The sequence below is a fragment of the Sander lucioperca genome, chromosome 9 (genome assembly GCF_008315115.2).
Source record: "Sander lucioperca isolate FBNREF2018 chromosome 9, SLUC_FBN_1.2, whole genome shotgun sequence".
Taxonomy (NCBI): domain Eukaryota; kingdom Metazoa; phylum Chordata; class Actinopteri; order Perciformes; family Percidae; genus Sander; species Sander lucioperca.
The window spans coordinates 16,010,906-16,025,071 of NC_050181.1; the positions used below are offsets into that span (position 1 = coordinate 16,010,906).

At 41.6% G+C, this 14,166-nt stretch overlaps 1 protein-coding gene across 4 annotated transcripts in view; it reads right to left on the reverse strand.

Moving 5' to 3' along the window:
* The window catches only part of fzd3a (frizzled class receptor 3a), a 28,083-nt gene extending 15,341 nt beyond the window's left edge, over positions 1-12,742 (reverse strand). For 3 of the 4 annotated variants that reach the window (XM_031295446.2, XM_031295445.2, XM_036005375.1), the window contains exons 1-2: positions 12,569-12,742; positions 10,895-11,516 (exon numbers count right to left, since the gene is read on the reverse strand). In XM_031295446.2, the coding sequence (XP_031151306.1) occupies positions 10,895-11,095 (201 nt within the window). In that variant the 5' untranslated portion in view covers positions 11,096-11,516; positions 12,569-12,742. Of the gene's footprint in view, positions 1-10,894; positions 11,517-12,189; positions 12,424-12,568 lie in introns of those variants that run through there. The other variant, XM_036005376.1, reaches the window with a different exon arrangement.
* Between the last annotated feature and the right edge of the window lie 1,424 nt (positions 12,743-14,166).

Sequence of the window (14,166 nt, forward strand, 5' to 3'; positions counted from 1 at the left end):
TTTTCCCTAGGTTTGTGGAAGACTTAGGTGCACGTATTTGGCGGGGTGTAGGGGTCCTCCCTCAAGAAAATGTTACGTTTTTCACATTTCACATCATTTTGGACCATTATTATTACCATATCTATGTCCAAAACGTTGAAAAAGCTACAGCAGATAATAGATAAATAACACTCAAAAAGCTTAAAGACTAAACTTGGTAAAGAAGTCCACTGGAGACCGACTACAATCATTAGACCGGAAAAAGTCATTTAGTTAGCGTTGATGCTCACAATGATTTTACATTAATTTGGCTTAGGTGGTGCCTAATGTCTTGGAAAACCCTGTACTATCAAATCTCCTCTTTAGTAAGAGCAGAGAGGCCAAACAAACTGAGAGCACAACACCTGAACACCTACAGAAAGCCAAACTTGATCAAAGGAAACAGACAGTACTGTGTAGGATCCTGTGAATATATTAAAGCATTGAAAGGGCTTGATAGAATTATAATGAAGACACAACTCACAATAATGAGTCCTCTTTAAATGAAATATATTTAGAATAAAAAAAATCTAATAACCATAGAGAAAGGAAAGTATGTTGTTGGACAGTCTCTGGAGAAATGACACAGAAAAGCAGGAAGTCCTGACTTCCGCCCCACCCTGCCAGTACTGGGTGCTAATGTACGATTACTCTCCCTGTGACTCCCGTTGCTTTTTGTTGCCAGTGTGCGGTCCTGTGACATCTACTGTAGGATTACTTCATCAGTAGTGCCCTGTCAGCATTGGTTAGCCACTCAAACGTGATCTAATGCAGCTAAAGTGAGCTTGCATCTTCACTCTTCCACTCCGTTTTGATTCCCGCAGGCTACAGATAGGCTCCATGGAACACAATGTACTGTACTGTACTACAAACAGAGATGCCATGGGAAACGGTTGAATAAATATATATAGTAGGCTACACGGACTAGGGGGGGAATAATCAGCTTCTCTTCATATTCATCCCTCATCCTATTCATAGTACTTCCCTTTTTTTTTCTATATTTACACTCCTCCATCATTCATCCCTCTCCTACTCTTCATACCCCTCCTCCATCTCTTCAGCAGCTCCATTCAGCCATTTTATTAGTCAAGCCATCGTGTGAGCCAGTGTGGACAGGACTGAACTGGTGGTTGATGGGACATATGGCTGGTAACAGCTTTACCAGCCCAAACACCAGCACCGCGAGGCCCTGCGGAGCCTCTACACTCTCCATGGGGATTTGATGTTAATGGCCACCCTGGAAGCAGCTGGTGAACCACTGGTCCGATGAATGGCCAGGGGTTTGTCATGGCGCTATCCTCCCCAGAGCCGGCCGTGTAAGAAGAATCAAGCGTGTAATACACAACTCTGTCGAATGGTGCAGGCCTGAGGAGGGGTGGCATGCTAATGTAATGCCAGCTTCAATCCCGCTGCTACCGTCATTACGTATTCATGAGATTTTGTTAGGAGATTTTTGATGTCTGAAAATGTGGAATAATATGCCACTATGGAAATAGCAAGCTCACACACAGTCACATCTGTCAGTTAGAAAAGCAATGGATTCTGGGGCTCCAATGAAGGTCAACAAATCATTCACGGACAGAGGTATATGTAATCAGTTGACTGCCGTTTTGTTTTGCACTTGTCAACGTTGTGCGATATTATCGAAGATTTAATAAAATGAAGAAGGAAATAAGTCAAGAGCGTGTGTTGAAGGAGCGAGAAGTGTTTCAACACCAAATTTCCTACTAACTAATGCACAAACAAGTACAAAATAGCTAATTATTATTAAAGCTACATTGTGTAAGAATTTCTCCCATCTAGCAGTGAAATTGTATATGACAACCAACTGAATATTACTTTCTAGCCCCTCCCATTCCGATCGCGTTTTAACTGCTACGGTGGCCGAACCCGACATTAGCTCTTAGTATCTATCGTTTACACGCAGCTGTTCTAGCCACTCCAATATTGACTTTGGTCTTGTTGCTATGTCACGTTGTCGTTTTTAATTCTCTTTTTCGCTTCCCTGGCGAGTAATCTCCCCCTGGCATTCATCACGGTGCCACTGAGTGTGCCCTCTTTGGCTAATGTATATTAAAGCCGTCATTCGGGCGACTCGCCTGTATGTATTCTGAATGATTCTGAATGTCAGATTCTACACTTACGAGAATACTTGGTGGAAGTAATTACACATGAATGAGCACATATCTGTGAAATAACAAAGGGGTTTTTGCTAAGAATCAACTCAAAAAATGACACAATGTAGATTTAGCAAGACAAAAGTAAAGACATGGAAAAGACAAATGCGAAGAAAAACCAACAAGGCCCAAGTCAGACCCCGGACTTGCCTGAACAAGAGATCCTGGATGAACCCACTGAACGAAGGGCCCTTCTAACAGAGTGCTGCTTCCTGCTGTTAGGTTGTCTTGATTGGACAACATGCAACACGATTGACACTTGTATTCAACAGTTGTGTTTTAATTACAAAGAAGCATCAATATATTCTCATATTTATCTCAATAAAAAATAAATGTAGCGATAACTATATCTTAATCCATCAATACATGCCATTTCCTTTCTTTTTATATATTTGACAGGATTATAAACCCTAATTATTATTATATTCCATACTACAGCTCCTTTACTGTAAGTAATTGCATCCACCTGGTTGAATTCCCGGGGATGTAAATCATATCTAATTAAATGGCAAATATCAGCGGTGCTGTGCGACTGAAAACCATTCTCCAGTCTGATTTCAAGGGTGGAGGCAGAAACATTCAGGGCTCAGCCCAAACTAGGGGGGGTCCTAGGCATGCTCCCACGCGGAGATCCCCCACCCCTAAATAAATGGCAGCTATTTTTCAAGCCATTTGATAAGAGAATATCTAAAAAAAAAAAAAAAGCCAAGGGGAAAAAAAATCATTCTTTAGCCTACATCCTATTTTGTATCTAATTGTTCTCCACTTTCTTCATCATTCTGAAACCATAACACACCAAATATTGAGAAGATGGTACGAATTTGGCAAAAACAGCATATACTATACCGCAGTAGAGTTCACAGAATGAATGTTTAGCTGACAAATGGCTACATTTGAATCCATCCCATATTAACCTGGCCTGCTCTAATTGCAAATCCAAATATGCCAAGTAAAAGTGGTCTTTAATACTCTGAATTGAATATTAGGCCAAGAAGATCATTTACTCAACTTGAATAGATTTCTTTAAGGACTAGTAGTAGTAATAGTAACACAGTAAAGGTGCTAGCAAAGAACAACCCCCATTACAATGTAAGGGCGGACCTAGATGGCGATATTTCCCCAGTAATAGAACTTTCCATTAAATTTGCTGGTCCAGTCAGAGAGAGTGAGGGGAAATGACTCAAAGTCGAAGGTATTTTAAAAACCTAAACGATTTGGGGCTTTTGAGAAAACATCTGGGGCTGGAGACCCAGAAGCCCCTGAATCAATTTAGTGTAAGGAATAAATACTGATATCTTTCACAAACTGAAATAAGAAAAAGGGAATATTATTTTTAAAAGACCTTTATATTACAGTGCAGTTCAATGTGGTGAACACACATACTATGTACTTAACATGTGATTTTGCATATTCTTGCATATTTCTGTTGGTGAAACCCTCTAATCTCCAAACTGTCTGCCTTTGAAGAACCAAGAAAAACAGCATTGACCTCAGTTTCACCTCCATTCATTTCGGAGATTATCCAGCATGTTTTGAATCATCGAGCCGTGATAATAAATGTTAATGTGGCCTAGTCTAATGAAGTCATCCAGGGGTGCCTGTACGTACCTTCCTAATGCTAAAGTAATTTGTTTTTAATGAAGGCTCAGTCTGCTGCTAAGATGCTGTGACTGATGAATTGCTGACAAAGAAGCCCAACGTGGCCAACTCGTCTATGTTGATTTGCTCTTTTAGAAATACCTCCCAGTCACCTCTCTGCCCATCCTCCCCCTCCCTCCTTCAGCCCTTTTCCCTCCTGCATTTTCTCTCCCTCTCTCACCACTTTATCCTCCTTTCTCCTCCGCTGCCATTCCAATTCTCCGAATTTCCAAGCTCAGCGCCATGGCGACGAGTGATGCATCACCAGGGAGGAGGGGGAGGAGGAGGAGGGAGGAGAGCAGGGTTTGAGGAGGTCAGGGTGCGGGGCGGAGGGGACCACCTCCCGGGAGGCAAGAAAGCCTCGGCTCCCTTTGTTAACAGCACAATTGGGAGTGTTTCCTGGGCAACGGGTGAGCCCTGCGCAGGGGGAAGGGGAGGACAAAAGAGATGGGCGAGGAGGGGGGGTTTGAGAGAGTGGGGAAGAGAGGGAGAGAGAGAGGAGGGATGGGCCGACCGAGTCAGCCGTGTCATTCACCGCTAAGAAATGTTTGAAAACCTAGCGCTCTGACAGTGTGTTATGTGTTTGTACACACACACACACACACACACACACACAGATTGTTGTGGAGCAGCGACTTGCTCTCTGGATGTGCTTCTCTTTCAGTCCACTGCCAATAAACACGGTGTTGGACATTAAATAAAACAAGAGGCTCCTTTATACCCTGGGTCACGCTGGGTAGGCTTTATCAGACCATGTTGTCTGTCTGTGGGTGTGTGTGTGTGTGTGTGTGTGTGTGTGTGTGTGTGTGTGTAGCTTGGATACATCTTCACTAGCTAACACAATAAGCATGTTAAACGGTGTACTTTTTAGTTTACTGCGGCACGTTTTAACTGACTTGCAGCCATCAGAGAGCTTTATCAGCATTTTACTGAAACTCTATCACACACACACACACACACACACACACACACACACACACACACACACACACACCTCTTCCTCTCCTTTACACATCCATTCACACAGCATGGGTGGAGTATCTGGGTTATTCTACACAGCAGCTGTAACATGACACAGTTTATCTGAATGCGTTGTAAACCTGAGACAAGAGGCTGATTTAACGACCTGAAAGGAGAAGGAAATGAGTGGAAGTGGGACAGAGCAGATTAAAAACAGACCATTGATTAGTCGTTGTGTCACAGCATTACCCTTCATAGAAAACAAAACGCGACAAATACTATCAAAAGCTGAAATCAAGATGACAGAGAAAACTTATTTTCCCATTTCATTAGATTACTACCAATGACGGTTCTTATGCCCTGTGCCTACACAGGCAGAATAAGCTGGTCATCCAATGTATCATTTCTGGGAAAGGGACAAAATAAGACATGTTAGGGCTTGTTAATTATCGGCACTGAATTTACAACAAGGCAACATTCACCTATTTTATCTTGCTGCCAATAAAAAGTGATTTGCTGGCTTGGCTTTGGCTTCACGTAAAAAAAAAAAAAAAGAAAAAAAAAAAAAGATCAATTTCTTATCAATCTAATTTAATTAACATCTTCGGATGGCTCTGACCCTCGCTTGTCCCATCTGGCCTTGGAGAAACGTTCAACTGATCCCTATTCTGATTACTTTTGTCATGACAACCACGTCCCCAACCTTTCTGAAAACCACGTCCTTTACCCCGTCTGACAGCATAAAGCATCATTTTGTTTTGTCCTGCTAAATATCTGTGATGCCTACCAAATGTTTTCCTTTTAACGTGGGCCTATTTTTGCAAAATATCTGCCACGGTATGCTTTGGTCCAAAGTTCAGGAAATATTTTCTAACTTTCTAATTTTCTAACTCTAATTCTGCTAACTGTACAATAAAGCACAAGGCAATGCAACGCACATTTACATTCTTATGAAAATTAGATTTGTTGTTGTTGTTATTTATTTGAAGATTTAGTATTTCATTCAGTTCTATGCAGCAGGATATAGGAATCCAGTGGGTTTGCAGCGCCGTTCTCATGCACCAAACGGTTATCTCTCAAGGCGCCAACCTCACATTAAAATGAGTGCCTTGCAACTGTACGCCTCGGCCAACCAGTCCAGATTCATTTAATATACATGTAGTGAAGTATTTTGAAGCGATTTAATAAAAAGGTATTAAGTGAGTTTTTTGACACCCGGGATAAGTGTAAGTGTCATCTCATTGTGCAAGGGCTGTGCTACACTTATTGCGGAGAATGCAGCCGACGGGCCACTGAAAGGAGGAGTTAGTGTGCTTACTATATAGGTACCTGTCTGATGTATAGAGAGCATGAGAGTATGTGTTGAGAGATGCTTCTTTTCTGAATTTTGTGTTGTCTTTGTAAAGCTGCGGAACGGACAGAGTCCAAAACAAATTTCCCTTCTGGGACAAATAAAGTATATCTTATCTTACCTTATCACCAATTCAGCATCTGACCAAATGTCTCCCCTTCTGTTCCTGAGTTATGGCGTTCAATAACGGCCAGAAAAGTGTTTTTTTGCAGAACACTGTGATGTCACAGCGAAGTTGACTTTTACCTTTTCAATATAAAATGTCATTATTTCATCATTGTATCCTATTAGACATTTGTGTGAAATGTTATGATATTTAGGATAGGCAAGTTATGGCCCAAAATGTGTTTTATGTTGGTGCTTGAGTCCAAGAGGAAGTTTAGGTCAAATTTGAGATATCGCGTTCACGAGAATGGGACGAACGTACTGTACCCGAAAACATAATGCATCTGGCCACGGCTATCGCCGGCGCCGAGGCATAATGAACAGCAATGTAAGCATCGACTACACGGTAGTTCTTAGAAATATCATCTTCTCAGAAGACAAAGCAACAGAAAGGTTTATAACAATATCATGACAATTTGCCTCCACTTTCCACCAATCCTCACAGGATCTGCAAAGCTAATAGCTTTCTTATCAACTACCTCCATTACAGAAACAGCGGCCCTGATATCACTGAACCAAATGCCATCTGCTGCTATGGATGCCAACGACAGTTCATACCAGCTTAATGGACTCACTGTCATGAACCCACGCTGCTTTACATTCATCCTGTAGCTTAAATGTGCACCTATCTCTAAAGGGGATTTTAGCCCATTTCTTCTTTTTCGTTTGGTAATGCCAGTCAAATCCGCCACGCTCCCGCGTATCTTATGTGAGTGTGGCGTGGTGTCATTGTGGCACAGAAATAGCCGATTCCCAGCCCCGAGGCCGCTGTCCCACTTCAGCTGCGAGGTCATTCGGCGGTCAGCGATGACTGACTGAGCGAGGATCAACGCCGAAACACAAAATCCTGTTTTCAGAAGGCGACTTGTTTGTGTTGTTTCCAGTTCAGACGGCCATAAAAAAAACAAAAAAACAACAACTGTCTTTTATCCCTGTGTGAATCCCGTTTGCCAATGTGGTTTGCAGCAGATTTCTCATGCACCAAACAATCATGTGTCACCACAGTAAGCACAAAGCTTAGGTGAAATACAGTAACGTGAATGTCACTCGAAACCTCACAAGATAGGCTACAGCGACAAGAAGGATTATATTGATATCATGACAAATTGCACCCACTTTCCCAAAAAATACAAAAACCTTGAAAAGACCTTCTAAAGCGAGACCAGAAACAAAGAAATTCAGAAAGACACCACTTCAGGGGGTTTGGACAAAAAGTGCAAGAACGGCAGGCGTTGGTTCTCATCCAACTCCCAGTTTCTCCACGGTGCAAGGCATTCATCATCATTATCATGGCTATTCAGCGGACCTAATTCCCTTTAAAATCAACTGTCAATTCTCATTTGGCTGCCCTCAACATCTTATAGGCTTTGAATTCTCCCATGAACTGGGAACTAGGGCGAGTTGTCTGGAAAACAGGAGCCAAACAGAGCCATAGTCTCCGTTATTTGGAACCTATTGGGTTTCCATGTGTTTTCCAAACCCAACGAGCATTTCTGAGCACTAAAAGAGACTTAATTGTGGATCCATGACCAATCAAAGTGAACACCGTCTAAACCAGAAGTGCCTCGCTCTGTTCACCTCAACCCACACACGCCGGGATTAGGCGTAAAAAGCTAAAACAACATCTTTGTAATGATCAAAATGATTCTACCGAAACCGCATCCATCCATACATCGGATTTACACATTCAAATTCAAAATGTACTTTCTTGAAAGAATCCATCAAAAATTCAAACTAAACCCAGAGGACGAGAGTGAATATTTCGGCAAAAAAATGAATAAATAAAAAAAAAGAAAAGGACACAACGCGAGTATGAGCAGTGTTTGCATCTTTTCCAAATGTGATGTGGTGCGATGCTGTGTGCTCCCACGGTCAGCCAGGGCATGTTCAGAGGTTACATAACCCGGGATTTTCGTGGCACACAACTCCTCCCGCCCTCCCTCAATCGCTTTCTCTCTCTCTCTCTCTCTCTCTCTCACACACTCAATGTGTCTATGCTGAGTACAGCGAAGTGGAGCAGGCACAGATGGTCGGCAGGGCTCCACACATGGACATCATTGCTATGCCGGGCAGGGCGGGGCGCGTGTCAAAGGCTAAAAGTGATAGAGGGAGCGGCAGCCATTGGGTACATGATGCTGAGAATGAATAAACTGAGATAAATATAGATGGATGGACTAACACACACACACACACACACACACAGTTTGCAGATATTTAAGCCAAACGAGCATCCAGTCTAATGTTTTGGTGCGGTTTGGCCAGTAATTGCTCGATAGATTCCAGAGGGATCAGCCTATGTAAGGATGGGATTAATTTAACGAGGTGATGCATCTGCTCCATGATTGTGCGTAAACGCCTAACTCGTCATTTCAAAGAGGATAACACAGCCACAACAGTCAGATGCTGTGGCTGGTAAATCTATAGATAATCTATAGATAATCTAAAAGGGGAGAAACAATTCAACACTGTACCAAACACTGGAATATGATCTTTTAATCCATCATCTGAACCAAACTGAAATAGAGAACAGTTTGGTAGCTTCACTCGCAGGCTAAGTTGACTAAACTGCTCAAAAGCCTGTTATGTAAAATGGCTTTGATGTGAAGAGTCCCTACATGTTGTGGTAAATCGCTCTTGTCTGTCAACATGCCAGACATGCGGGCAGAAACCATTTTAGGACAGTTTAATAATGCACTGTCCTCATGGCCCCCGGGGACAAGTATAAATACTTCATTTTTGGCCTAATGTTTTGCTAATACACTCCCAATCCCTGGAGCTAGAGGAGCCAAATTAAAGTAGGCTAGCACTTTGATATTATCAAGTTTGAGCACATAGCCAGTAAGCCGTGGTGATAGCTATCTAGGCTGCTGAAGTCCATGGGGCAGGCAGTGTAGCAGACTCACTCAACCACTCATCACTTATCACAAACCTCTGTCCTGTCAGATGGAAATGCTGTCTGTGGGCCTCAATCGGTTTGTGAAAATGTGCGTTTGTGTGTCTGGCAGATGTGTGTCAATTTCACTTCCGCATAGCCACAACAATGTGAGTCACAACAGAGTGAAAAAACAGAGTGGAAGGACAAGAGGAAAATGCTCAGAAAAGGTCAGAGACAGGAACAACGTGGTGAGTGGGAGGGATACTGAGAGGGGAAAAAACAAGAGAAAAGGTCGCATTTTTCATAAAAACGTTGTCTCCAGAGGGCTACATTTTTTTAGGGGGGGAATTACCAATAACAGACTAGCACTTTTGAACAAAACCCAATACGTTTTGAACCACTTTCTAAGACAATGGTGTTCTGAAAAATACTTAAAACAAAGAGGACCAAGAAATGCTCGGCTTATTACTATGTATGCCCACGAATGTTTAAAATGACTTCTCTGAAAAATGGGATTTATTGATTACTTTGTTCACGTCTATGCCCATCTTATATAGGCCAGTACCTATTTGTGTTCCCAATCCATAGCTTTATTAAAAAATCAATTAAACAACAGTAAACTAAAATCCATATCCAGCGGTACATTTTAACTTCCATCAGATATCCATTAGTTATGCTCAATTCGAGGTTCACAAGGCGTTAATAATTTAGTCCATGCAATATCAAAAACTTATGATAAACTGTCCATCGCAATCCCTCAGAACCCAATGTGACATATTTAAATGTCTTGTTTTGTCCTTCTTACAGTCAAAGGGATTCTATCTAAAATTATAGAAAACATGAAAAATGACCAATTACGAAAATAGTTTTAATTTACTTGTTTGTCTATGAAATAATCAATTTGTTGATGAATTGTTTCGGCCCCTAGAAAGAACCAGGGGTAACTGCTCCGACAAGGTCATTGAGGAAGAAAGAGGGAAGGAAACAGAAAAGGTTACAGCGTCAAAAATAAGATGCAATACGCAATTTTCCACATAAACCTTGTTCTCTCCATAAGGTGAGTTTTTGGGAGGAGGTAATGACTGGCTAACACTTTGGAATAACACACAATATGTGTTGAGAATTCATTTCTAACACAATAGACCTGAAATCCTCTCCGCCTATTACCATATGTGACTCAAACATAAAGATTTTCAGACGATGGGCTGACATTCTCTCCATATGTTCCCATATATGACTTCAGAGACTAATACGTCTCTCATAATGCAGCATACCGCAATCACTGAAAAATACTTTGATCAGGTAAATGCCCTATTTGATAGACAATTACCAATTTGTGTCCTTACACAGCTTTAAATTAATACGAAAAAAAAGTAGCTATTGGTACTTGTTTTATTAGATATTATATGTATTATATTTTCATTTCTTGAATATTATATGTCCATATTTTTTAAACATTAGTATATTATAGGCCTAATGTATCCCAGATATTCCCCTTCCACTGAATAGGTGTGGCTGCCATGTTTCAGGGAGCACTACAAATGGTGTAGACCTGGTGTGGTCTAAATGGGTTCAGTAAATGTAATCACTATTAAAGATCAGTATTGATTATTGGCACAAAATAGGTTTTCAAGTAACACAAACTGGAGCTTTGAAACGCAAAGCTTTTTTTTTTTTTTACATCTTTCACATGTGTGCAGTGTACTGTACCTCCATGGCGAGGGCGGCAGTTTGCTGGTCGTAATGATTCAGTATGTTGGGCATGTACGTGGAGTTGTAAGGCAGCCCCTGGCACATGCGCAGGGTTATGGGCTCGCAGGTGAACAGACTGTGGCTCCCCTCTGCCACATCCATGGGGATGGCGACGCACGCCGTCAACATGGACATGGACAGCAACCACAGGAGATCCATGACCGGTCCGTTCAGTAGGAGAGAAGAAAGACCCAGGAGGAGGACGGCTGGCTAGGAAGAGGTGTTGAGCCCTGTTAGCGTTCTGGCTCATTCACCAGGAAAGGGAGATCACAAGGCTTAAGGAGAGTCCAGGACTGGCTAGTAGTCGCTTCCTCCTCTTCAACTCACAGAGAAACAGTCTGGGTCGGGCAACGTAATCCAACACGGCCATAGTTGAAGCTGGCTGCCTCCATCGCCGTGGGGATTCCGGTCAGCGGCAGCAGTGTGTCATCACGAGACCTCCATAGCCTGGGAGATGCTGTGGTCCTTTAAGATGCTGCGTTGTGACCGCTCGCACTCCTCCCTCTCCTGCCTCCACCAACAGTGATGAATGCTTCAGAGAAAATATGGATGACTACCACCGACGGATGTGATCTTCAGCCTGCAGTTTGGAAAAATAAATGCACAACATTTTAAAATATACATTTGGCATCAGGACACCAGTTGCAAGTTGTTGTTTTTTTCTCTTTTCTTTTACAGAAATGATACAAATAATGGACTGCAGCTGAAAAACACACAAAAGGCGGTTCCAAGACAGATGATAATTGCATTTCACTGTGGTGGGTGGTTGTGTAGATAAGTGATAACATTTACAGAATGAATTAGCAGCAATTTATCATTCTAGGGAGTATGAGTAACAGCAAAACAGTCATACAGGGCAAATATCTTAATCATTGCTATATTTAAACATGTATGTGGGTATTTACAGCTTTTTGTTGTAGTTTATTGAAGTGACTTATCAGAATTTATGGTATGTTGTTATTTCTGGTATTGGTGTAGCCTACTTTAATTAACCTTAATTTGTAGATTAACTACAGTTTAGAAAAAGTAATTATTTTAGCCTTTTCTTTTCTAATTCAACCATTTTTCATAAATTGCTATATTTACATGACAGTACACACCCATGACAACCCAATAGCCTACCTTTCTATTGACGAAAAAAAAAAATAGGCTACTTTCTCATACACCTGTGTCTACTTAACACAGATTTCAAATAAGCCCAGCTGCATTTTAATGGTTGATAAATGCGAGATTAGTGCCTCCGTTTAGCCTACCTGTGCGTCAATATGAACGGGCTCCTCCTATAGCTCCGAGCAGGGAATTCATAAATGAATGGCTCCTCATAAATGTGAGTGTGTAGCTTCTACAATTAACGGAACCGGGAGGCTCATTACTGTTGTTTGTTTGACCCTGCCCACTGTAACTGACTCACTACGGGGAAAAAATGGTTGAATAAGACAAAATGTCAAGAAGCGCAGTGGAGACAAAAGATGACGGTTAGTTCATCCTAAATGATAGTAACCGTGGCATATGTAGCCTGCGTACCGGTGTAATTCACCGCACTGAGCCTGGGCGGCAACGGAGGTGGTTGTTCATGAGAAACACTCCGGTTATAAATGTTAGCTAAACTGGTTAAATTAAAGGCAACTTTACCTGAATGTTGTGCCGCAAATTCACGTGTAACAACGGGGTCTCCGTCGCTCCTCGAGTTGGTAACAATGACTGAATGTCCCCCCTTCCAGTACCCTCCTCCTCTCGTGTCCTCCTGTCCTCTTCTGTCCGCCTCACTCCCCTTCTGCCCCCCCTTCTCTCTCTCTCTCTCTCTCTCTCTCTCTCTCTCTCTCTCTCTCTCTCTCTCTCTCTCTCTCTCTCTCTTTCTCTCTCTCTCTGCCAAGCGTCAAATCCGCGACATTTTAAAAATGTCTTCCAGTCAGAACAAAAAATAATAGCCTCACCAACGACAAACAGAACGAACAAGACCCAGCGCAAAACACATCGTGTCAGTACTTTTGTGAGGTAGTGACGCAGTTTTATTTTTAGTTTATTGCCAACGTTAAACGTTGAGTTGTTGCTGTTGTTGTAGTTGTATAAATTCACTTATACTTACACATATTCCTCACATATGATGGCGTTTCCTCGGTTAGGTTCAGCTTGCTCCTGTTTTGAATGGCATTATTTAGGGGTGGTTTTATGTATTCTATGTGTAGCCTAAATCTGTGTGTGTGTGTGTGTGTGTGTGTGTGTGTGTGTGTGTGTGTGTGTGTGTGTGTGTGTGTGTGTGTGTGTGTGTGTAGGGGGGGGGGAGTGCTATATAAATGATTGATTGATTGATATAACATATGACGAGCTTATCAAATATAGTGCATTGATATAGATTACTGTTGCTTAATGCTACTTCAACCAGCCACAACAATAAAATGGTACTTAAAGTCCTGCAAAGCAACAATAAATATGTGTTCTGAGTTTGTTACACCACATACAAATGTGTTATTAATATTATGATAACATGTTTATAATCATGTGTTTTCAAGTAAATCTCTGTTTTCAGTTTACCAGGACTTTCATATTCACTGATGCATCAGTATTGACAATTGTAATGTAATTATAGGCTACAATAAAATATCACTTGCAGGAGGAATTTTTCTTAAGTGTAAATTATAGCAGCTGAATATAAATCTAAATGACAATTATGTAGTATAAGTTATGATGGTATGCCTGAAATTTCATTGACATTTTTTTTTTTTTTTGCCATGGCAGATTTTGCATTATTACTTTGAAGGTCCGCAAGCTAGTTTCCGGTTTTGCTCAGTGTGTGTCTGTTTAACTTGACGCAGCTCCCCGCCTCTTTCTTCACAGCGGGGTTCTGTCTTCGTTGCGCGCGGCCGCCCATCTGAGGACGAGCAGGCTTCCTGCTTTTGAATGAAAAACTTCTCAGACTGGTGGGAATTAAGAGTTTTAGCTGGCCGTCTGCAAAATAGGCCCAACATGTTGTATCAATAGGTCTACAGCGGGGGTAGAACTTGATACAGCAGCGTTAAAAAACAGAGCCAACGTATTAAACCAGCGAAACACAAAGTTATATCACTATCAGAATCAGAATCAGAATCAGCTTTATTGGCCAGGTTTGCGTAAACAAATTTTAATCTTTGCTCTCAAAGTACAACACTCACTTAACATATAAAGAATAAAAACAGAAAAGACAGTAAGAAATATAAAAAAATACTGTTAAGTATACAGTATAACAATACAAT